The sequence below is a fragment of the Dipodomys merriami genome, unplaced genomic scaffold, assembly GCF_024711535.1.
Source record: "Dipodomys merriami isolate MVZ:Mamm:240054 unplaced genomic scaffold, mDipMer1.0.p SCAF_3, whole genome shotgun sequence".
In the NCBI taxonomy this organism is placed as follows: Eukaryota; Metazoa; Chordata; class Mammalia; order Rodentia; family Heteromyidae; genus Dipodomys; species Dipodomys merriami.
The window spans coordinates 27256555-27282301 of NW_027204492.1; the positions used below are offsets into that span (position 1 = coordinate 27256555).

At 37.7% G+C, this 25747-nt stretch overlaps 1 protein-coding gene and 1 non-coding gene across 4 annotated transcripts in view; both read left to right on the forward strand.

Annotated features, from left to right (window-relative positions):
* Lamp2 (lysosomal associated membrane protein 2) overlaps positions 1–25354 on the forward strand; it is a 50424-nt gene extending 25070 nt beyond the window's left edge. The window contains exons 6-9 of one of the 3 annotated variants that reach the window (XM_070039803.1): positions 1463–1582; positions 7695–7758; positions 8324–8488; positions 25184–25354. In XM_070039803.1, the coding sequence (XP_069895904.1) occupies positions 1463–1582; positions 7695–7758; positions 8324–8488; positions 25184–25326 (492 nt within the window). In that variant the 3' untranslated portion in view covers positions 25327–25354. Of the gene's footprint in view, positions 1–1462; positions 1583–7694; positions 7759–8323; positions 8489–10728; positions 13312–21490; positions 22014–25183 lie in introns of those variants that run through there. The other 2 variants (XM_070039806.1, XM_070039805.1) reach the window with 2 other exon arrangements.
* On the forward strand, positions 4831–4962 carry LOC138840547 (small nucleolar RNA SNORA63). The gene has a single exon (XR_011376114.1). It is a non-coding gene; the product is annotated as a small nucleolar RNA SNORA63 (small nucleolar RNA).
* Positions 25355–25747: the final 393 nt, after the last annotated feature.

Genomic DNA, 25747 nt, shown 5'->3' on the forward strand with positions numbered 1-25747 from the left:
TCAGCTCTCAGGCTCCAGATTAGCTAAGATAACAAGTGTGAGCCACCATCACCCAGCTCTAAATTTATTTATTTATGTGCTGGTCCTGGGGCTGTTCCTGAGCTTCTTTTGCTCAAGGCTAGCAGTGTACCACTTGAACCACAACTCCATTTCCACCTTTTTGATGGTTAATTGGAGATAAGATTCTCAAAAACTTTCCTTCCCAGGCTGACTTTGGACCATGATCCTCAGATCTGAGCTTCCTGAGTAGCTAGGATTACTGGTGCCAGCTATTTTTATTTTTAGTAATAATTTTTAATAATTTTCTTTTTAAAATAGTTTTACAAAGCAGTTTCAATTCCATATGTCAATTTATTTATACAGTCCATGTTGATGTATATCTCCTCTTCCATCATTCTCCCCTCTCACTTCCCCATCTATCTCAACCCTATCTATCCCCTCATGTCCTTTCAAATTTCCCTCTAAATGTTGTGGATTTCATCATTCCAGCCCTACCAAAAGAAAAACCAACAAGAGTAGCGCCTTCACAGTTGGATATGTAAACGCTGTGGGTTGGTGTGCAGAACAGTGTAGCTATTTGTTTCTCCAGTTAGTTAGTTGATGATAGTTGATGACACCCACATCACTGAGACGGGCTCAAGTATCCATGGCTCTTATAGATGCAGATGCAGTTTTCCACTGAGGCTCTAGAGGGAGTGCCCATGAATAAATACCATTTCCAAGCTCCTATGATTGAAACTAGACAGATGGCTCTTATGCTCTGTAAAAATATGTGTTTTCATTTAGCTCATTAATGTGGAAGCATCTCTCTTATTGTTGTCATTGTTTAAGTTGTATGACTCATAGCTTGAGGGCCTCTGCCAAGTTTGTTTGAAAGTAAGACATCATGGATTTAAGTATACAAACAGAAGATTTTTTTCTGTCCCAGAATTGGCCTTTAATTATAATACTTTCTATTGTTTTTATTTTTATTTTTTGCCAGTCCTGAGGCTTGAACTCAGGGACTGGGTTCTGCCCCTGAGCTTTTTGCTCAAAGCTAGGGCTCCCTTGACCACTGTTCCACTTCCAGTTTTTTTTGATGATGGCCTGTCCTTCTTGGTCTGGCTTCAAACTGCAATCCTCAGATCTTAGCCTCCTGAGTAGCTAGGATTTTAGGCATGAACCACCAGTGGTTGGCTCTATTGTCTTTTTGTTTTGGTGCCAGTCTTGAGGCTTGAACTTAGGCTTGGGTGCTGTCCCTGAGGATTTTTTGTTTTTGTTTTTGCTGGATGATAGCATTCTACCACTTGAGACACAGCTCTACTTCTGGCTTTTTGGTGGTTAATTAGAGATGTGTCTCAGGGACTTTCCTCCTTGAGCTGGCTTCAAATTACGATCCTCAGATTTCAGCCTTCTGAGTAGCTAGATTTGTATTGCCTTTTATAGCTTATCTCTACTTTCTCTCCCCTTTTTTTCCCCATAGGTTCCTGTCATTATTAACATCAACCCCAATACAACTAGCTTCACTGGCAGTTGTCATCCCCAAATAGCCCAGCTTAGACTGAACAACAGCAACATTAATCTTGACTTTGTCTTTGCCATGGTGAGTAACAGTTATTTCTAAAGTTAGGTTCATTCTCTGAGAATCGTATTGGAAAGTGGTGATGTATATTTATGGGGCATATATTTATTTTTATTTCAACACAACTGAATTATAAAGTACAGTCCCATGATCCCTAGTTATCCTTCAGAGTCCACTTGGTGGTCTCTAAGCTAGAATCTTGAATTAATAATCACCAAGAATGTCCATTTTGCCATTATGTAGATGCTAGGGTAGGAGCAAGAATTAATTTACAACAAAAAACCCCACAAAACTATTTGTGTAATTTCTCCATATATCAGTAAATCCTGTGATGATATTTTTCTTTAGTATTTTTCTTTAGTATTGGCTAGACAACTCTTATTTTTGACTATTACATTTTAAGCCTTTTAGTGGTACTATGGTTTGTAATAGTGATATTGATAATAATAGCTAACATCTATATAGTATATTATAGTATACACTATACATAATATATATATATACATTATGTATACTATGCATATCTATTCTATGTATGCTACATATACATATATACATGTATAGTATATACTATATATACAATTTATATTATACTATGTGTGTATAGTATACATAGTATACTATACAAGGGTTTTTTGGTCAGCTGTGGGGCTTGAACTCAGGGCAGGGCTTGGGCACTGTCCTTGAGTTTTTGGGTTTTATTTTGTCAGTCATGGGCCTGGGAGCTGTCTCTGAGCTCTTCGGCTTAAAACAAGTGCTCTACCACTTGAGCCATAGTGCCACTTCCAGTTTTCTGGTGGTTAATTAGAGATAAGAGTCTCACAGTAGTCGGGCACAGGTGGCTAACTCCTGTAATCCTAGCTACTCAGGAGGCTGAGATCTGAGGATCATGACTCAAAGCCAGCCCAGGCAAGGAAAGTCTGTGAGACTCTTACCTCCAATTAGCCACCAGAAAACTGGAAGTGGTGCTGTGGCTCAAGTAGTAGAGCACTCGCCTTGAGCTGAAGAGCTTAGGGATAGCGCCAGGCACACTGGTCAAGTCCCACAACTGACAAAAGACCAAAACAAAACAAAAAATCAAGAGTCTCACAGACTTTGCTGCCCAGAATGGCTTTGAACCACAATCTTCAGATCTCAGCCTCCTGAGTAGCTAGGATTACACGTGTGAGCCACCGGTGCCTGGCTTGTCCTTGAGGTTTTTTTGCTCAAGGCTATCACTCTACCCCTTGGGCCTCAGCACCACTTCTGGTTTTCTAGTGGTTAATTGGAGATAAGAGTGTCACAGACTTTCCTGCCCCAACTGGCTTCAAACCTCCATCCTCAGATCTCAGCCTCCTGAGTAGCTGTGGTTACAGGTGTGAGCCACTGTTGCTCAGCTTATGTATTGTTTATATAATAGATGTACTACATGCTGTTTCTGTAGGTCCTGATTCCACAGATTTAAGTAACCTTAGATCACAAAAATACCAGACAAAGAAGGGCAAGAGAAAAGTGAAATACCTGAAGTATTACCAGAGCTCAGGATGCCTACATTAGCTTTGCCCCTTTCTTGATAAAGATTCCTTAGGAAATTTTAGAAAATTCTTGTGTATCAACAAAGAAAGCAACTAATACTGATTGTGTCATGTGCAGGCTGCAATAGTGGGATACAAAGAAAGCCTGCAATCTTTTTTTTCCAAAAAAAGAACTATGCAACTTTTATTTTCCAAGGATTTTTTTTTTTTGGCCGGGGAGACCGTCATGTGGCCTGAATTCAGGGCCTGGGAACTGACCCTGAGCTTTTTTGCTCAAGGCTAGTGCTCTACCACTTGAGCCACAACTCCATGTCTAGCTTGTTTTGGTGCTTAATTGGAGATAAGAATCCATAGACTTTCCTGCCCAGGGTATCTTTGAATCATGATCCTTAGGTCTTAGCATCTTGAGTAGGTAGGATTACAGGTATGAGCCACCAGCACCCAGTTAAAATGACATTTACTATAAAAATAGGAGCTCATTTTATTTATTATGAAAAATGTCAGTACAATTTGCCACAGTAGCACATTTAACCATTTTAAATAATCAGTTATGTAGAAATCTCTGTGTTCTTACACTCAAAGGTGTTTGTATTGGCATATGTAGCACTTTTAAGAACTTTGTAGGGGGCTGGGAAGGTGGCTCAGTGGTAGAGCGCTTGCCTTGCATGCTCGAGGCCCTGGGTTCGATTCCTCAGCACCACATAAGCAAAAAGAAAAAAGCCGGAAGTGGCGCTGTGGCTCATAGTGGTAGAGCGCTAGCCTTGAGCTGAAGAGCTGAGGGACAGCGCCCAGGCCCAGAGTTCAGGCCCCACGACCGGACCCAAAAAAAAAAAAAAAAAAAAGAACTTTGTAGGAAACAGTTGTAATTGGCATTGTTTTTGGTTAAACTTACCACCCTATACTTAAGACACTAAATTTCATTTCTAAATGTACAGTATATTATAGTGGCAGATCATTCTTAACCATCCAGAAAAGACAAGTTTATGATTTTTTTTCTGTCAGTACTGGGGCTTCAATTCAGGGTTTCAATCTTGCTTAGCTTTTTTACTTAAGGATGGTTCTCTACCACTTGAGCTATACCTCCAGTTCTGGCATTTTGCTGGTAATTGGAGATAAGAATCACACAGACTTTCCTTCCCATGCTGGCTTTGAATTGTGATCCTCAGCCTCCTGAGTAGCTAGGATTAAAGGCATAAGCCACCAGCACCAGGCTCTAGCCCTTTCTTTTTCAAACAATGGTTAATTTTTTTAATGTAGCACAAATGATTTGACAGAAGACGATGATAATACATGCCCATACTTGTTATGAGGGAAATCCTTTTGAGATCTACAAAGCATAAAATATATACATTCTGTTTTTCAAAGTCTGACTGACTTGCTTAAGAATCACTAAAAGAAGTGGCGCTGTAGCTCAAGTGGTAGAGTGCTTGTCTTGAGCTGAAGAGCTGAGGGACAGCGCCCAGGCCCAGAGTTCAAGCCCCACGACCGACAAAAAAAAAAAAAAATGTTAAAAAAAAAAAAAGAATCACTAAAATTGGAGCTAGGAAGGTAGCTCAGTGGTAGAGCCCTCACCTTGCATGCTTAAGGCCCTGGGTTCGATTTCTCAGCACCACATAAGCAGAAAAAAAAGCCGGAAGTGGCGCTGTGGCTCATGTGATAGAGTACTAGCCTTGAGCTGAAGAGCTGAGGGACAGCACCCAGGCCCAGAGTTCAGGCCCCACGACTGGACCCCCCCCCCAAAAAATCACTAAAATGCAGCAGGATTTAGACTACAATATAACTGCTAAGTGCTGTGTTGTCGTTCCCCCTGCTTAAATTAAGGTTGTTTCTTAACTATACCTGTCTGCTATACCTCTGTAGCAGCCAGGGACACTTGGTCTCATACATGTTGAAAAAAAAAGAATCACTAAAATGTTAACCTTAACAACTATAACAGTGATTCATTGCCAATGAAATTCAAATAATAAATTGAAAAAGCTAGTCTGAAACATTGCACAGATAAAAAGTATAACAAGACAAGATCTTTAGATAGTTTTATTATTGCTGACCATCATGACATTTAGGCAAGATGTGCAGTGTAACCCTTGTCAGAATTCAGTCTCATCTTCCAATAACTACAAATGGAAGGACATAAAACATGAATTAGAAAAGCTGCATTTTTAAGAATCCCACAGTTTAGAAATACACAAATACTTGCCATTTTTGTGGAAGGCATGAATACCAGGTCAGGTGTTGAACTTGTATCTTGATTTGTGAAAGGTACATGCAGAATGGAATGGCCAGATATTCACACAAGTGTTGTGAGAGAATAAAGGAAGAGGTTGGGCTGGAGTTGTGGCTCAGGTAGTAGAGCACCAGCCTAGCAAGCACAAAATCTTGACATAAAACACCAGCATTAAAAAAAAAAGGAGAAGTGCCGGGCACTGGTGGCTCACGCCTGTAATTCTAGCTACTTAGGAGGCTGAGATCTGAGGATCACGGTTCAAAGCCAGCCCAGGCAGCAAAGTCTTTGGGGCTCTTATCTCCAATTAACCACCAGAAAACCGGAAGGGGCACTGTGGCTCAAGTGGTGGAGTACTAGCCTTGAGCTGAATTGCTGAGGGACAGTGCCCAGGCCCAGAGTTCAAGCCCCATGACCTATCAAAAAGGAGAGGTTAATTCTAGCTGGAAGAGAGTCAGGAATTTTAAAAGGAAAAGACCATTTGAGCCTTCAAGGACAGGTTAGATTTGTATATAGGCAGATCAGTGTGGAGTAAGGGAAAATGTAGAGGTCATCCTTGGATACAAGAACATAAGACCAACTAGCAAAATGATGCATGTGGCCATGTTTAGAGAAAGCATGGGAATGTCATTGGGATAAATGATAGAGAACCTTGAACGCCTGCCTAGCTGAGACATTGCCTTTGCAGAGAAATAATGTGATGAGGTCATCAAGTCCTCCTTTATGCTTGTTCCAGAACTTTCTTTCCAGTGTATCCTCATTTTTATTCCTTTTTGCTTTGGTTTGGTTCCAGCTGGCTTACCTCTTGCCTGGACCATTTAAACAGCTTCCCACATAATCTCAATTTTTATCTCCCTCATTTAGGTTTTTTTTTCTCGGTTGTGGGGCTTGAACTCTGGGCCTGGAAGCTGTCCCTCAGCTCTTCAGCTCAAAGTGAGAGCTCTACCACTTGAGTCACAGTGCCACTTCTGGTTTTCTGTTGAATTGGAGATAAGAATCTCATGGACTTCCCTGCCCGGGCTGGCTTTGAACCATGATCCTCAGATCTCAGCCTCCTGAGTAGCTAGGATTACAGGCATGAGCCACTGGCACCTGGCTACATTTAGTTTTTCCCCAAGGTAGTTTTCCTCACAAATCATCAGTGGCTCTCTTTTGCCAACAAGGTCCCATCTAAACTCCATGGCAGGGTAGTTCAAGCTTCATGATCGCCAGCCCACAGCTGCAGCTGCTCTTGCCTTTCTCTATCTTTCCAAACTCTATACATCGTTCACCCTGATTTCTGTGTGCATCTTGCAAAGTAGGAGAGGAACAGCAGGTTTCACTAAAACAATAAAACAAACAAAAGAGATAATAGCACTGAATATGAAAAGATAGAGCTAGAAGACAAAGTCTGGGAATCTGGTAAAGAAGATAATATGATCTTGGCTAGAGGTATTATGAACTCAGCAGGGGACAGAAGGAATAAACTAGAGAGTTAAATCACCAGTGTCCAGGGATAACATGACTACTTCTGCAAGTCAACAATTCAGAATCAAAATGCAGAGAAAATGTCACTTAAATTGTGACAAAAGTTGGTTGCTAGTGGCTTGCTTCAATGATACTAGCCACTTTGGAGGATGAGATTGGGAGGATTGCAGTTGGAGGCCAGCCCCTTTTCAACTCATAGCCAGGTACAGTGACATACATACCTGTTATCCCATTCTTTGTGGGAGGGTGAGATTGAGAGGACTGAAGTATAAGATTAGGTTGGGCAGAATAATCTAGGAAACTCCATCTCCACAGAAGGAGTGAAGTTGGACGAGGTGGCACATGTCTGTCATTAAAACAGTGAAGACAAGCCCAAAGTAGATGGTTTAGGCACATAGATATGTAGAAAGCAAAACCCTATGCCAAAAGTAATCAGCAAAAAGAAGGGATGAAAGCATAGCTCAAGTGGTAGAGTACCTGCCTAGCAAGTGTTGAGACCTGAGTTCAGATCCCAGTACTGCCAAAACTATGACAAACTTTACTAGCAGCTGAGCACCAGTGGCTCATGCCTGTAATCCTAGCTACTCAGGAGGCCTAGATCTGAGTGAGGAGGATCACAGTTCAAAGCCAGCCCGGGCAGCAAAGTCTGTGAGACACTTACCTCCAATGAACCACCAGAAAACTGAAGTGGCACTGTGGTAGAGTGCTCACCTTGAGCTGAAGAACTGAGGGACAGCGCTCAGACCCAGAATTCATGCCCCACAACCGACCAAAAAAAAATGTTTACCAGCAATTTATTTGATTGGCTCAAGCCTAATCCTCAGTTCCTCTTCTGTGCATTAGTACTGGATTGCTTTTCTTCTGCAGATAGTAACTATATTTTTAGACATTTGTGATATGTTGTTAACTGGGAAATCTTTTTTACATACAGAAAAACGGAAACCGATTCTATCTGAAGGAAGTGAATGCCAGCATATATTTGACTAATAGCACTGGTAAGCAAAGCACTGTCCTGTGTGTGGTACACAGAGGTTACACTAAAGTTATAAGACCTATAATTGTTCCACTACCAGATAGTGCCCTTATTTAATGACCAAAATGTAAGTCTGAAACACAGGGACAAAGGATGCTACATAAAAAGTATACTGTGACCACAGCTTAAAACCTATGATTTAGAACTGTGGTATTCTATCTTTGGAATAACTCATCTTTTCAAAGTATAGTGGGCAATAGTTAATGGTGGATTTTTAGATTAGAAATAGCTATGGAAAGATAAGGGCAAATTGAGTATGGTGGTGCATATCCGTAGTTTCAACACTTGAGAGGCTGAGACAGGAAGATCCTGCATTCAAAGCCAGCCCAGGTTCTATAGAGATTTCCAAGTAACCCTAGGATATGTAGTAAGTCCCTGTCTCAAAAAAATTATTAGGGAATTTCTTTTTGTAGATAGACCCTTTCCAAGTTCCCATAATTCACTTAAAAAAAACCCTCTGAAGACTGTCTCATATTTTTTTATTTTGAGAGGCTAAAATGTTACTAACGTTTTTTTTTTCTGTGAAGTTTTCAGCTTTGGAAATAACAACCTTAGCTACTGGGATGCCCCGTTGGGAAGTTCTTATATGTGCATCAAAGAGCAGATTGTGTCAGTATCTGGAAAATTTCAGATAAATACCTTTAATCTCAGGGTCCAGCCTTTCAATGTGAAGGAAGGAAAGTATTCTACAGGTAAGAATCAAACAGACCTTATTAATAATTTATGTTCTGTTGACCAATAGGAGGCTTTGAAATAGAGAAATACAAACAACTCTTGACTCTGATGTACAGGTCTCATAGCCTCTAGTGCATTGTATACTGGCTTATTGTTTTGCTCAAGCTTCAAGCTAGATGTAGTTTTCAAGTCTGGAAATCATTTGGAACATTAAATTGAGCTTATGTAAGGCATAGATGCTCTCCCTTGATTTGAGTTTGGGGATGGGCACTTGAGACATCAGCTTTGAACATTTTACATTTGCTTTCTTGGTACCATCTTCTCACTGGAAAATGTTCATATCTGACTGAAAGCAGTTTGGTTTGATTTGTTAAGAAATATGATAAAGAGTGCCAACAAAGCCTCAAATCTCATTACCTATGGTTTTGACAAAATGATCTGGAGATTTCCTCAAGCATGTCAGTGCAAGTGAGGCTTTTTAGAAGATTTCTTCTGGGCTAATGATTTATTAGATTTTAATGAAAACTTTGTGAAGGGCTCATTATAATGTGTTTGTGTGAGTGTGAAAGATCTGTTTGGCATTACAAGATTAAAATTTGCATGAAGGAAAAGGAGAGTGTAAAATTCCTTAAGTGTCTGGTCTTTTTAAAGTAATTACTTAAAATTGGAAGTTTGTGGATCACAAACCTTGCTAAGCAAAGCCATTCTAGTCGTCTACATCCTTTTAAACAATTAACTATGGTTTTGAAGGAAATGTAGAAGTTCTGTTTCAAAGTGAATGAAGTGAATGTGTTGTGAGCCATCCATCTGCTTCTACAGAGGTGCTAAATACCTCATCTACTTTGGTTATGCCAAAATAAACGAGGCTCTTCATCTTAATTCTCTTGAGACTGGAGAATTTAATCAAAACTTGAAAAGTAATTTCCCTTTTGTTGATTTTGCTTATGAATTTCGGTTATTCTGATCCTTTGAGAGATTTATTTTGGAATCCATCTAGCTCCTCTACATCATAACCCTAATTTTAGGTCCAGATTTGTGTTTAGAATTGAAAATCATTTGTAGTATTGTTACCAGTTCAGGCCTATTTATTTCATCAGCTGTAGTAGAGATGAGCTCTATCTTTGTCTTGTTTGAAACTGTGCTTTTTATGTACATAGAATTTAAGATGTTACTCACAGGGATTTATAACATTTAAGACTGATATTGGCTGCATAATCTATTTGTGGAACTAGGCTCTTGGTTATGGATACCTATAAATAGAACGCCAGGTAATACTTGAGTGTATTTGGGGAGGAAATAGAGCTGAAACAAGACAGAGGTGTGTTGATTGAATTTTATTGGATCAATCTATGTACTTTCTAGAAATATATAGAAAAATAGCTCTTGTGGGCTGTCATTCTGGTAGAGTAAGAAATTTAGTAAACATTCTCAAATTAAGAAGAAATCCCTGTTTCTTGACTCTTACAGCCACTAAAATAACAGTCTGCATCAGGGATCTGCAAACATTTTCTGAAAACTCCAAACAGGGACCTAGGTTCACTGTCAATTTTTTAAAATTCTGCTATTGTTGTACAAAAACATCTATAGGTAATACATAAACAGATGAATGTGGCTGAGTTCTAATAAAACTTTATTTATGGATTCTGAAATTGGAATTCTGTATGTTATATGTTACAATATATCCTCCCTTCTCCCACTCCAATCATTTGAATAAATGCCATTTTAAACTCTTTGGCCAGGCTCAGCCCATGAACTACAGTTCACTGACCTTTCCTATAAAGAAATTTCAAAATCAGCCTGGACTATCCAATTCCACAATACTATAATGCTTCTGTTGTCCCCAGAGACATTTACTCTACTGATGAAAGGCTGATCTAGCTTTAGGGAAACAGGATCAATTAGATAAATACTCTTCATTTTGATAAATACTCTTATTTTGGAATAGACTTGGAATATAAACAAACACAATTGTATACACATTTATTTATATGTATATATATCATGTAATACCATGTGTATTTATAGCTTTATCTATGAATTTATCTTTATATATACAACAACATAAATGAAAGGACAAATACAGTTTAAAAATTTTAGACTAGTCCACAGTTTTCTATAGCTTTATCCAAAAAATATATCTGTTGAAATAGATTTTATATACGAACATTTCTGACTTTTAAATCAACATCTCTTACTTTTGGATATTCTTTTTTTAAATTATACTCACTATTTGTTACACACTTTTTCTCACTTACAGCCCAGGAGTGTTCGCTGGATGATGACACCATTCTAATACCAATTATAGTTGGTGCTGGTCTTTCAGGCTTGATTATCGTTATAGTGATTGCTTACCTAATTGGCAGAAGAAAAAGCTATGCTGGATATCAGACTCTGTAACACTAATCCATTCATGATCTCTGTTACAAAAAAATAAAGCAAGTACAAGTACAAACATGCAATAATGTTCAATTTAAGGTATATTTAGTTTCAGTCTTGCACTTAGAATGTATGGGAGATTTCAAACTGAAACAAAAAAATAGAACTGTAAATTCCAAATGAGGCCTCTGATTTTGGTGTCCCCAACCATGGACACAGTTACTTCTATAACAAAAGACATGTGCAAAATTACCTAGATTATAAATTCTATTTTACTCTTTTGAATTAGTATTCAGTGTTTTGTCTTAGACTAGAAATACACAGGCTTTGAGTTCTATGGCTTTTTCACTCATGGCTGGGAGCTCTACCACCTCCAGTCTGGCATTTTTCTGATTAATTGGAAGAAAGACTTACAAATGTTTTTGCCTGAGCTGGCTTTGAACTGTAAGCCTTAGATCTCAGCCTCCTGAGTATGTAGGATTGCAGGGGTTATCTACCAGTAGCCAGCTAACAAAATAATTTTTTAAAAGGGTTTTTCCCTGCATGACATTGAGTTGAGTCAATATATTCTACAATGGGTTTGTACTTGTTCTCTTTGCATTTTTTTGTGATTTTGTTTGCAGGCTAATTTATATACTTTGCCTCGCTGCATATTTGATCTAGGAAAGAGATGGTAGTATGTTTGTTCAGGGCCTAGTAAGTAGTAGTATGTTCTTCCTAATGAATTCTTTTCTCATGTGTTTTGAATACATTTGTTTTTAATGTGGCTGTAACAACAAAAGATAGAAAATATTTTTTAAAGTTTAGAGTAAATGTTTAACTTACTGTTTAATCTGCTTTTTAAAAAATTGGGTATTTCAATCTTTTAAATTGCTAGCTGCAAGACTATTCCAGCTAGGCATTTCAATCTATATTTTAGGTGCTTTTGAGATAATTGCTAGACAGTGCCAATGGAGAGCATTATTCCTTTGTGCCTGTATATTGGCCTCTATGTATAGTACTAAAATTAATGCAGCTTTCTCTTTAACTTTCCAGTCTTCCTTGTTGGTGGTATGTATTTCTTCTTCTTTTTTTTTGAAGAAGAAATGCTAGTATATCCAAGAACCTAGATAAAGAAGTGCACTTACACTCAGAAAATAATTTGCACTTAATCCAAAAGTCTTGGTCTTCCCTTTAGTCCATTAAAATGTTATTCTTTTCTAGTTTGTGTTGATTGCTACAGCATTTACTAATTTGCCTTTCACATTTAAATGGTTCTGTGCTAATCAAAACTTATACTGTTATTGTTCATTATGGTAGAGGCATTATTAATTCATGCATTTTGTATTCAATTTGGTACTCAGAGAAATGCATCAGTTGTCAATTTACTGAGCATGCAACCCCTAATGCTTATATGAAAAAGCAATGCTTCAGCTTGATAGCACAGGAAGCATTCCTTGTAGCTTCTAAAAGATCTTGTACATGCATATATTTATATACCATATACATACATGCATATACTATGTATGTTTACACATGTAGATATAGCTGAGCAAATGTTAAAAATATTAGCATCTTGCTACACATTGCAGGTTCTTATGGTTATTTGAGGAGGACAGATTACATGCCTCCCATTTACCTGAAAATGAGGAACTATCTGGGTTTGGCATTGAATGAAAGCATTAGTACACACATACATGCATGGTATGCACACATCCATAGTAGATTGCATGCTAGGGTATGTATGTCTGTAACTGTCTTTTGAGTTTTATTGGAATAAGTAATATTTTCTTCACTGAAATTTGCTGTCTCTTTAGCCTAAAAATTTATTAGTCCAGACTATATGCTTCACTGATTCTCTCCTAGAGCTTCATTGAGCTGCATTAACAGTTTCAAAACATTTCTTAGAAACCAAATCTAAATCTGGATTTTAAAAATTACCTTCATTAAAACTGTGTTTTACTGTAAAATTATTAATCATATAAGAATTGATTAAGCTTTTATGAACATTGGCCTTAGGCATTTCTCATGAATCAAAACAAATTAGAACTGTTAAATGATTGGCACTAGCTTAAGGCTGTTGTTGTTTCTAAAAGTTTCTACATTTAGATTATAAATCTGATTCATATTAAAGTACTATTAAGCACTGTTTTATAGAAAAATATGACTCAAGTGAATATTTTTGTATTTTACATGGGCCAGTTTATATACTGCTATTTACACTATAATTTCCTATAACCATATGCTCTTTGTACCTTTTGTAAATTTTTTGTTTAATTTTATTGAGTTCACACCTTAATTGTAGCATTCTATTTGGTTTCAGGTCTTCATGTTTTAGCATTTGTATGAAGTAACTGGTCCATGTAAATACCTTTTGTGTTTTTTTTCTCAAATGTTTAAGCCACTAGTTGATGTATGATCTCTCTTTTTAGATATTTGCCTGTTTTGTTTGCTCAACATTGCTTCTCAAACAATAAAGATTCTTTTATTTCTTAAGGAAATTTGCTCACATTTTTTCCTATTGGTTAAGTTTAAGATTTTATGTGCTACATAATGACAATTTCTTTCAACAGTAAAAACTTTAGAAATGCTTAGAACATAATTATTTCCAAAATGTTTTCTGAATTATGTAGGCCTCAAATGATACTAGGTTGGCTACAGAGTAAGAATCACGTGAGAAGGGTATTTTTTCCCATCTCTATAGGATTTCATTTACCAGGTTTGGGGTGTGTGTGTGTGTGTGTGTGTGTGTGTGTGTGTGTGTGTGTGTGTGTGTGTGTGTGTGTGTGTGTGTGTGTGTGTGTGTGTGTGTGTGTGTGTGTGTGTGTGTGTGTGTGTGTGTGTGTGTGTGTGTGCGTGTGTGTGCGCGTGTGTGTGTGTGTGTGTAGAGAATGTATGTGTGTGTGAGAGTAAGAGAATGTGTGTGTGTGTAGAGAGAATTGTGTGTGTGTGTGTGTAGAGAATGTATGTGTGTGTGAGAGTAAGAGAATGTGTGTGTGTGTGTGTGTGTGTGTGTGTGTGTGTGTGTGTGTGTGTGTGTGTAAGTGATACCTAGCAAGTGGGAGAATATTTATTTCAGGGCTGGAAGCATGGCTCAGTGGAATCATAGCAGCTTAGAATATTTATTTCATAGTAAAAAGTTCAGAGTATCTTTATATACACTTTTCTCAATTTCTATTAAATGTTCATGCATAGCATGTGTATGCTGTAGTCATTCATATGAAGCTGTTGATCTGACCAAAGGAGAACATGTCCAATGTATCTCTTGGATTACTGTAAAATGCTTATACTTTGTTATGAGTGTGGCTCAAGTAATAGAGTCCTTATCTACTAAGCAAAGGCCCTATTCAAACGCCAGTACTGCAAAACAAAATTCTTGAAATTTCTAATTTCTAACTAGTTTCCCAGTCACCTTAGTACACCACATAAAAAATTTAGCAACCTTAGCCAGTGATTTTCCTCCTGTGTGTTATCACCTTAAACAATGTACAGGTTGTCATAGCTCCCAGTGTGACTACTAGCTACCATGTGCTTTAGTCACGTTGTTTAACTTCTAAGGTCTCAGTTCTAGGTTTTGGGGGCTTTAAAATCCTGTTAATTCTTATTTCTTGAATGATAACTTCCATTTTACAGAAGATAAACACATACAAATATTTTTAGAAGCAATCTGGTAAAAAAGTTTTTATATATCAAGAGCATATATTACATTCAGTATAGTCTGCACCATGCAAGTTTACTGCATGTTTTGTACTTCGTGATTTTTTTGTTGATCATGGGGCTTGCATAAGTTATACTGAGTAACTTCAAATATTTCTTCAGTTCCATGTGATATACTTCAAATAATTTGAGTATAGACCTAAAAGAGATATAGAAAAGATGTCACATTAAGAATATGATATTGGGGCTGGGAAGGTGGCTCAGTGGTAGAGTGCTTGCCTTGCATGCATGAGGCCCTGGGTTCGATTCCTCAACACCACATAAGCAAAAAGAAAAAAGCCAGAAGTGGCACTGTGGCTCAAGTGGCAGAGCGCTAGCCTTGAGCTGAAGAGCTGAGGGACAGTGCCCAGGCCCAGAGTTCAGGCCCCACAACTGGACCCCCACCCCAAAAAAAAAGGATATGATACGTAGAGATTTGGGTTGTAGGTCAAGTGTAAAGAGCCTGCCTAACAAGCATTAGGCCCTGGGTTCAAAACCTAGTACTGCCAAGGATGTGATTGTAAAGCCAACTCTTTTTTTTTTCTCTTTTACTTACTATTTATTTATTTATTTATTTTTAATTTAATTTAATTTTATTTGTGAACATACTGTACAGAGGGGTTAAAATTGCATGGGCAGGATAATGCGTACATTTCTTAACAAGCACTGCAGCCTCCTCCTTTGTTTACCCTTCACATCACTTCCCAGCCTCCCCCCTCCCCCCCCAATCCCCATCCTTCTCCTTCCCCCCACCCCCCCCTGCACCGACGTTGTAAAGCTCATTTTGGACATGACAACATGTACTTCTCATTGTTGCAACAGGTCCACCTGTATCCTTAAACAACTGGTTTTTCCCCATCTCCTCCACAAGTTATACTGACATCAAATATAGTGAAAGCAGGGGTTATACTGTGGGGGAGGGACATACAAAGCAACAAAGAGATAATCTTATAGATGCATTAGAAACACATGCATGAAAGAAAAAAACATTAAAATACATATCTAAGGGTTCATTTTCCTGACATCACATTATCTGACCTTTTCCGCTTGATTCATACATATACTAGATATTACAAATAAGGGAAACCATAGGACCTATGTTTCTTTGGGCCTGGCTTACTTCACTTAATATAATTTTTTCCAAGTTTTCCCATTTCCTAACAAATGGGGCAATGTCATTCTTTCTGATGGAGGCATAGAATTCCATTGTGTATATATACCACATTTTCTTGATCCATTCATCTACTGAGGGGCATCTGGGTTGGTTCCATATCTTAGCTATGGTAAATAATGCTGCAATAAACATAGTTGTGCTGGTAGCTTTAGTGTGGTCTTGTTTGTAAACATTTGGGTAAATGCCCAAAAGTGGGATTGCTGGGTCATAGGGGAGATCTATGTGAAGTCTTTTGAGGAACCTCCATACTACTTTCCAAAGTGGTTGAACAAGTTTACATTCCCACCAACAATGAAGTAAGGTTCCTTTCTGTCCATATCCCCTCCAGCATCTGTTGTTGTTAGAGTTCTTGATTTTTGCCGTTCTAACTGGAGTGAGGTGATATCTCAATGTTGTTTTGATTTGCATTTCTTTTATGGCTAGGGATGTTGAACATTTCTTCATATGTCTATTGGCCATCCTTCTTTCTTCTTCAGAGAAGCTTCTCTTTAAGTCTTTTGCCCACTTATTTATTGGGCAGTTGTTTCTTTGCGGATTTGTTGTTGGGTGGTTTAATTTTTTGAGTTCCAAGTATATTTTAGATATGAGACCCTTGTCCGTTGTATAGCTAGTAAAGATCTTCTCCCAATCCGTAGGCTTTCTATTGATCTTGCTAGCTATGTCATTTGCCCTGCAGAAGCTCTGCAACTTTATGCAATCCCATTTGTCCAACCTTTCTTTGATTTGTTGTGTTTCCGGGTCTCTATTCAGAAAATTTCGGCCTGAGCCAAGGAGACCTAGGGTTTCTCCTATTCCATCCTGTAATGTTTTCAGAGTGTCTGCTTTGAGTTCAAGGTCTTTGATCCATTTGGAGTTGATTCTGGTGCAGGGTGATATATAAGGATCTAGCTTTAGTTTTCTACATGTAGTTAACCAATTTTGCCAGCACCATTTACTGAAGAGGCTGTCTTTCTTCCATTCTATTGTTTTAGCTCCCTTATCGAAGATTAGATGGCTATAGGTCTGTAGGTTCATTTCTGGGTTTTCAATTCTATTCCATTGGTCCTGAGGTCTGTTCTTATGCCAATACCAAGCTGTTTTGATTACTATGTGTAAAGCCAACTCTTCAAGAAAGAAATCTGGTGTGTTTTGGTTTTGGTTTTGGTTTTGGTTTTTTTTTTTTTTTTTTTTTTTGGCCAGTCTTGGGGCTTGAACTTAGGGCCTGGTTTCTGTCCTTGAGATTTTTTTGCTCATGTCTAGTGCTCTACCACTTGAGTTCAGGGTTCCATTTCCGGTTGATTGGTGCTTCATTTGAGATGAGTTTATTTATAGACTTTCCTGCCTGGGCTGGCTTCAAACCATGATCCTGTGTAGAATTAGGATTACAGCCATAAGCCACCACCCCCCAGGCTCAAAGAGAATTCTTATTCTTTTTCTTTGCATTCACAAATGAGATTTCACTAATTTCCTTTCCTAGTTCTTTTTCCTCGTTTTGTGTGTGTGTGTGTGTGTGTGTGTGTGTGTGCTGGTCCTGTGGCTTGAACTCAGGGCCTGGGCTCTTTCCCTGACCTTTTTTCTTTCTTTTTTTTTTTCCCTGACCTTTTTTCAAGGCTAGTGCTCTACCACTTCAGCCACAGCTCTACTTCTGTCTTTTCCCTCATTTTTAAATTAGAGTCACCTTATTCAGAGAGTTCCATGTCATGCCTACACACACATGTGCGTGTGCGCACACACACACACACACACATCTAAGAGAGAGCACCTTAATCAGACTTAACCCCTTCCATTGCTCTTCCTCACTACCTTAATTCCTTCTCAAACCACTCTCAGTGAACTTCATTGTTCATTTTCACATTAGTAATCATTTGTGAGAGGTGTAAGTATATCTCTGTTTTCCAATTTTTTGGCTGAAAATTATCTTTGAAAATTTCTGAATTGAAAATCAAGGATTAACAGTATTTGATTTTGTTCTTTTGGTACCAGTCCTGGGACTTGCACTCAGGACTTGGACGCTGTTTGAGCTTTTGTGCTCAAGGCTAGCACTTGAGCCACAGCTCCACTTCTGGCTGTTTTAGTGGTTAATTGGAGATAAGAGTCTCACAGACTTTCCTTCCTCAAACTGTGTTCCTTAGATTTCGGCCTCCTGAGTAGCTAGGATTATAGATGTGAGCCACCAGCACTCAGCTTTAGCAGTATTTTTAATCTACATGAAACTTTTCAATGAAATTTCAGTGGTCATGCAACTTTCTAATCTTTAAATTTTTTTATCACTTCTGTGGCTATTTGACTTTCACAGAACTGAAGGTGCAGTTCAGTGGTAGAGAACTTGCCTATCATATGTGAGTTCCTGAGTTCAATTCCAGTACTAAAAACCAGAACATAAATACATGTTTCCTTTCCCCAGAAATGCTTTCTTTTGGTAAGTATTAAGTGTACATTAGACAAAAGTAGATCAGGTCAAACTGACTTACACAATGAGCATTTTGTTTCTTTAGGATACAATCCCATTAAAATTACTATTTTACTAACATTTCTTTCCATTATCTTAAGAATATTTAAAGGATGGATTCATAAAATCAATAGCTATTATAAATTAATATTTCACATACTAATTGAGAGCATTTTAAGTAAGGGACAGCATCTAGAAACATCTTTGTATTAGTGGAATTGCCTTTTTGATCTACTCTGGGAATATTTGTCTTATGTGAAAGCCTTATTGGCAGTATTTATGAAAGTCATTTCAGTACTAGGTCAAATACCCAATTTGGGAAAGAGGGCTATGTGTCTGTTGCCAGAATAAGAAATTAATCTACTAATGAATTTTGTAAAATCCAAGAGATATTAAATCTAAGGCATAATACTTTATGGTATGTGTCACCAAATACTTTATTGGCTGGGTGGTAATTTGGGAAATTGAAGGGGATGAGCTAACTGGGGACTTTTAACACCCATCTACTCACAACTCACATCTGGCAACTTCAGTTATCTCAATTCTTAATAAAACTGTTTTAAAAGTTAATTGAATTGGCAGCCAAACTCAATGTCAAAAACTATAAGTGCCAGGGTTGAGTCTTGTTCCCATTTATTGCCCAAGAGTTTAACAGACAATAAAACAAAACAAACATACAAACAAAAAAACAAGACTGGCACATTTCTTAAATTAAAATTAAAATTGCCTCATAGCCTGTCCATTTTTATTATTATTTTTTTTTTGTCAATCATGGGGCCTGAACTCTGGGCCTGGGCACTGTCCCTGAGCTCTTCAGCTCAAGGCTAGTGCTCTACCACTTGAGCCACAGAACCACTTCCCCTGTCCATTTTTATTTCAACACAATTCCAATAAGCATAATTACCTGATTTATTAATCTCTGGTAGATTGCAAGCCAAGAAGAGAAGTAGGAAATGGGAATAGAAATGGCACTTGGACATCATTGCCATTTTCTTCCCTGTGCAGGTGTGTGTCCATCCATCTGCACCATTACTTTTCTCCAGTGTCATAGGAAGCTATCTTCCTGTCAAGGGCTTTTGGAATCTCCTACTTCTTAGGAGGCCTTGTACCATTCAACATCTTCAACTTACCATTTGCTAATGGTAGTTTTCCTCATCCTATAAGCAGCTAAGTTTCATTCTGTAAGCATGTATAAGTGTGTTCCACAAAAATGTCATCTTCATGTCCTCCTAACTCCCTCCATATTATCCTCTCTTAACCTTCAACCTATTGAGGGCAGTATTGTGTTTATATTCCAGATTCTTGATTTTTCTAAACAATCACTCTACACTCTTAAACCTGGAGAATTTGACTAATACCCTTTTCCTTCTGTATTGCTAGACCTAATGGATATTTTTCAGGCTTCTGTGGGACCATTGTCTACATGCCCCTTTTCTACTCCTTTGTTCCTCAAATGTTGGTATTCCCAAGGGTTTTGTCTCTGGGTCTAATTTTATTCTCAAACTGAGAAATATCTTTGTCTATGATTTTTTTCTTTTTAAAATCATTTTCAAGCAGTTGTACAAGGTAGTTGACACTTAACAAAACAGTATGTAATACAATGTTTGTCTATGATTTTTATTACCATTTAGGTTTATATAGCCACTTTAGATACCTTAAACTCAATCAAAAACGGAGTGTCTCCCCTTTCCACATATCTTTTCCTGATCTCCTACCCATCCATTCTCAACACCTACAAACATAATAAATCTGAAATGCGTAGTTCTTCCTCTTGGATTACTATCATAATGACTGGCACCAGCATTTACATAATAAAGTATAGAATTGGAAACTATCTTGTTATCACCTCTTCCTATACCCTGTACATCAATTTGGTCAATTCTAACTTTGAAATGAATATTCAGTCTCTCTTGCATCTGTGCCTTATTTACCCAGTTCAGGTCTGTGTTATAGGGTAATTGGCCTCTAGCAATAAGGATGCATCCTCACTTAATTACTGCTAGTCTTCCATCTGCCATAATTTCTTAAACAAATATGCTGATGAGGACTTTTTCCCATTGGGATAAAGCATAACAACCAAGCATAATGTGCTAGTTCTGTAAGCTGGTCTTAGTATGTATTCTGCCTCTTGGCTCAATGTTTTGGCTATGCTAATCTTGCTTTGCCCCTGTAGTGCCATGTTTTCTTAGTCTGTCTTTTTGCCTCTTTTTTTCTTATATCTATAATGATTACTTGCTTGGTTAATTCCTATTTATCTTTAAAAGTCAGCTCAAATGTGACCTTTTCAAAGTGCTGTGTAACAAGGCTGAGTTGAGTGTGTATGTGAAACACTTCCCTAATAACTTTTGTGTATTGGTTGCCCCTACCACATGGCATATTTTCAAATTATAACTATTGATTTCCTTGCCTAGCTGTCACTCCAGATTGAGCATCTTTAAATGAACCCTTATGACACCAGGGACATTTTATAGCTTTCTTAACCATTATGAAATGACCTCAGATTGCTACTCATTCATTTCTTGTGTCTGCTTTGCATAGATGTTTACTTGGAGAGTTATTTCCTGATGTTCACTATTCCAGGCCATGTACTTTTTCAACATAACATTTACCTTTGAAGGCTCACATCCAAGGAAAAGCTAATTATATTCATTCGTTATCTTTTGCTAAAGGAATCTGGGAACTATGTGATCACTGTATACTTTTTTGACCAATAATTGACCTTTTTGTTTCAAAAAGCATATGATTTGGTTATTGGAGATTCACTCAAGGAACATCTACCTCATTTGTTGATAATGAATGCCAATGACTTGTTACCTTGGTTTAAAAACAAAAGAAATCAAAGGAGGAGGCAACAATGCTTGATAAGAAATGTACTCATTACCTTGCTCATGTGATTATAACCCCTCTGTACAGTATTTTCACAATAAAAAACTTATTTAAAAAAAGAAATGTGGGGCTGAGCATAGTGATGCACACTTGTAATCCCAGCTACCTGAGAGGCAGAGAGCAGGAGGCTTGAATTTCAAGGTTAGCCTGGGCAATAAGTAGTGAGACTCAATCTCAGTAAACAAGCTGGATGTGATGGTAAAGTCTGTGATTCTAGCTACTTGGGAGGTATAAGAGGATTGTGGTCTAAGGTCAGTTGCACAGGAGGAAGTATTTGAGTCTGAGAAAAAGGTTGGGAGTGTGGCTCAAGTGGTAGAGTGCCTCCATAGTACACATGAGGCTCTGAGTTCAAACCCCAGTCCTACCAACAAAACAGAATAAAATAGGTGAGTTGGGAAGTGCTGTCATTTTAACTTAAAATGGGCAGATATGGAATTTTGTCTTTGTTTCTGTTCTCAATTTTCCTTTCTCCACATCTAGCTCAAGACTGCAGTGCAGATGACGACAACTTCCTTGTGCCCATAGCGGTGGGAGCAGCCTTGGCAGGAGTACTTATTCTAGTGTTGCTGGCTTATTTTATTGGTCTCAAGCGCCATCATGCTGGATATGAGCAATTTTAAAACCTGCAATCTGATTTATTACACAAAAATACATGCAAATAACAAAGTTTCCCTGCTTCTTAGCATATGAAACACTCTGTTCCTTAAAATTGCTATGCTGATAACTTTTAATTCTTAAATCTAAACCCCAGAACTTTGAGGTTAGTATTTACTAATAAAAACTGTTCTTCCCTTGATGAGGTTAAAGTTGAAAGTGTTGTATTTACAGGTCCTGGAGACAACTTGTTAGACTCTTGATATGTAATGTTTTAAGATGTGTCTTAAGCTTTGGCCAAATTTTGGTTCTAACCTAAGATGCCTTAAATTTATTAACATGGTCATTATAAGAATAAAATACATAGTTGTATCTTACTGGAATTAATAAATATTGTTTTACTACTGGTGTTCTGTTTCAATGCATGAAACTATACCGGTTTAAACTCATCACTGTACCTTTGCAGATAGTTTGTTCAGTAAGTATTGATGTGAAATTCATGCCCATCAGATATACATAACCTTATTTGTCAGTGGAGTGAAGTAGAGGCTGTCCTGAAGACTATCCACATTTTTAAAGTTGTGACTTTTGCTGTTGTTGTTTTTCCCATTCGTGTTATGGACGAAATTACTACCTCAGGTTTGTGATTCCCCCCCCCCCCCGCCTTAGGTAAAAACAGTCCCAAGAGGCTTCCACAGAACTTAAGCTGGTTTTAGAATTAAAGGTCTTTTATTATTTCTTTTTCATCAGTATAGACTGAAAAGATTCAAACATATATAACCACATACATTGGTTTCCTTTTTTCTTTGCTCTTTGGATGCCTGATTAACATTGAAAGATAGAAATAGTGTATGAACTAATTAGGACAGATTGTGTTGTGTTTTTCTACTTCATCTTGTTGATCTCTGGAGCATTACAATTGATTTAGTTTTGTCATCATGCTGGTACTTATGAAATGTAAGCTCACATCAATCTAAGAAGGGAGGTGGTAAAGCAAAGTGGGAGGCTGTTCCTTCTTCCAGACGGCCATTATGGGGACATAGACAGAGGCTGCTGGCATTAAAATGAGCTAGACAATCAGCCCTTACTGAAACATGGGCCATCGTATTGAAGCACAGGTATTGAATGTATAGATAAATAAGAAGGAAGCTTAATAGATGAGAAGAGTTTCATATTGAAGAGGTTATCAATTTGCATGTATATGTTGGCTCATTCAGGTTTCTGGAATTTGCTGATTAACAGCACACTGTATCTTCTTACTCAGCTCTTGATGTGTTTGAGGGCTTTCAGTAAAATACAGTAAGTTCTTCCAAAGAGGCTAATGGGGTTAATGAAATCCTCATTATGTTTCTAGAACCATAACAAATTTTGTGTGAATAGCAAAAGTATAAGAGGATGAAAAGTAAAAATTAAAGAAAGTATACACATTTATATCACAAAATACACCAAATATCACATTAGGGTAATTAGTCTTATGCTGGAAAGGAACTTCAGGATTATTTACTCAAATGCCATAATTTTGCAGACAAGGGAGTAACTCCACTGAGCTTCCATGTCCACTGGACAGCAAGGCTATTGTTAGTATTTTGCCAAAAATGAAATCTAAATAAGGAAACAACTGCTAGCTGCTAGTTTATGCAGGAGATGATGAGATCAAAGTTAGACACTTGGAGTTGCTGTACTGTTTTGCTTAAATATGGTTGTGTGCCACTCCTAGAGTTTGAACTCAGGACCTAGGCCCTGTCTCTACCATTTGAGCCATAGCTCCATTTTTAGCTTTTTTTTTGCTGGTTAGTTGGAGATGAGAGTCTCATGGACTTTCTTTTCCTTAAGTACTTTTAAGTAGTGAATATTGGCCTTTCCGATAATAATATATAGAACACTTCCATTATGGCCTCTCTTTAGTAAGTCAAACTTTTTGATGTTTTTGGATGAGATTACAGAGATTGAGAGAAAGAAGGGAACAAATTGTGGACTACCTGGTTTTTTATCAGATGCTTTCAGATGTATTTAATCCTCAAATACTTTATAAAATGGGGATATATATAGTGAGGCCTAGTTTAAATACTTGGACAAGGTCCTTCAGCTAAGTCTTGAGTGAGTCCAGATTCAAATTTAGTTGAATTCTGAGCTCAAAACCTATATTGTACAGTGCCTTCCGGTAGTGCAATGGAATGGACTTCTGTGTATTTGATTCTGTCATTTTTCCAGGCCACCAAACAGCAGAAATCAATTATATGACCTCATAGCTACCTAATGTCTGTATCAAAATATTAGACTATTTCTTTTTTTTTTTTTTAATTCATGGGGCTTGAACTCAGGGCCTGGGCATTGTCCCTGAGCTTTTCTGCCCAAAGCTAGTGTTCTATCACTTTGTGTCACAGCTCCACTTGAGGTTATCTGGTGGTTAATTACAGATAAAGAGTTTCACAGACTTTCCAGCCCTGGCTGGTTTTGAACTGCAATCCTCAGATCCCAGCCTCCTGAGTAGCTAGGATTATAGGTGTGAGCCACAAACACCTGGCTGTACTGTATTTCTTTATCCTAAGTATTTTTAACCTAACTGAATTGTATGGACAATTTTTTTTTTTTGCCAGTCCTGGGGCTTGAACTCAGGGCCTGGGCATTGTCCCTGAGCTTCTTTTGCTCAAGGCTAGCACTCTACCACTTGATCCACAGCACCACTTCCATCTTTTTCTGTTTATGTGGTACTGAGGAATCGAACCCAGGGCTTCATGCATGCGAGGCAAGCGCTCTAACACTAAGCCACATTCCCAGCCATACAATTTTTTTATGTGGTGCTGGGGATGGAACTCGGGGCCTCAAGCATGCTAGGGCCTCAAGCTCTCTACCATTGAACCACACTTCCAGCCCCATTTACTTCAGCATTCTTATTTATACTTTAATGGCAGATGTGGCAAGGGAGAAACAGCAAGAAAATGCACAGGCAATTGTTTTACATGTAGATGATTGCTCTTTTCTCCAGTGCTATTAGAAAATTAAATGTAAAATCATGCCATACTGGGCAAGCCTAATTCTCTATTTGGACTCTTTTATTCTCCACTTAATGTCTACTTTTGGTGCTGAGGAATTGGATGTGATTTTAAATGAAGTGATAGTAAGATATGGGATGATCCAGCTGCTGTGAATTGTTCAGGTGCAATTTGAAAAAAAAATAAGATTAATCCAAGAAAAGACTAATCCAATGCACACTCAAATATTTCTTTCTTTTTTTTTGTTTTAAAATTTATTTATTTATTTATTTGTTCATTTATTTTTGTTGAAAACAATGTACAGAGGGGTTACAATTACATGTGCAAGATAATGAGTACATTTTTTATAAAGTATTGTAACGTCCTCTTTGTTTCCCATTCCCATCTTTTCCCATCCTCCTCCTGCCCTCCCCCACAGTTCTCCCCTCTCCCATACCCCCCACCACTCACAAACAAAAGTTGTAAAGTTCGTTTTGGACATAATGACTTGTACATCGCATCAAATGTTTATTTCTTGTTTGTTTCTACTTAAATGCATCCTTTACTAATTTCCTTTCCTTGCTCTCTGTCTGTTCTTTTCTAACAGCTGAAGAATGTTCTGCTGACTCTGACCTCAACTTTCTTATTCCTGTTGCAGTGGGTGTGGCGTTGGGCTCCCTTATAATTGTTGTATTTATATCTTATATGATTGGAAGACGAAAAAGTCGTACTGGTTATCAGTCTGTATAAACAATGAAATCTAGTGCTTATCTTGCAATCAGAAGTTATGTTTCCATTGGCTTAAAGCCAGGAAGTACTGTGCAATAGATTGTTTAAGATATACAAACTAACCTCAGAGTTGCTAGCTAACTTGGGCATGAGTAACACTTAACAAGAAAATGTATTAGGACCCTTTTTCCATCTTCACTTTCTTCATTTGTTAAAATGTAATTGAAAGAAAAATTATGGCTTAGCATATGTCTTTTTAAAGTAAATAGTGATTTCAAGCCTCTGGATCCAATTATAAAAGCATTTTTACTGAAGTACAATTTTATATGTTGCAGTTACTTGTATTTTGCTACTTTGTTATTTGCAAAAATCAAAGTTGTGAGAGAATTGTTGCTTCTGGAAATAAATTCAAGAACATAATGAATTCATTTTCATTGGTGGC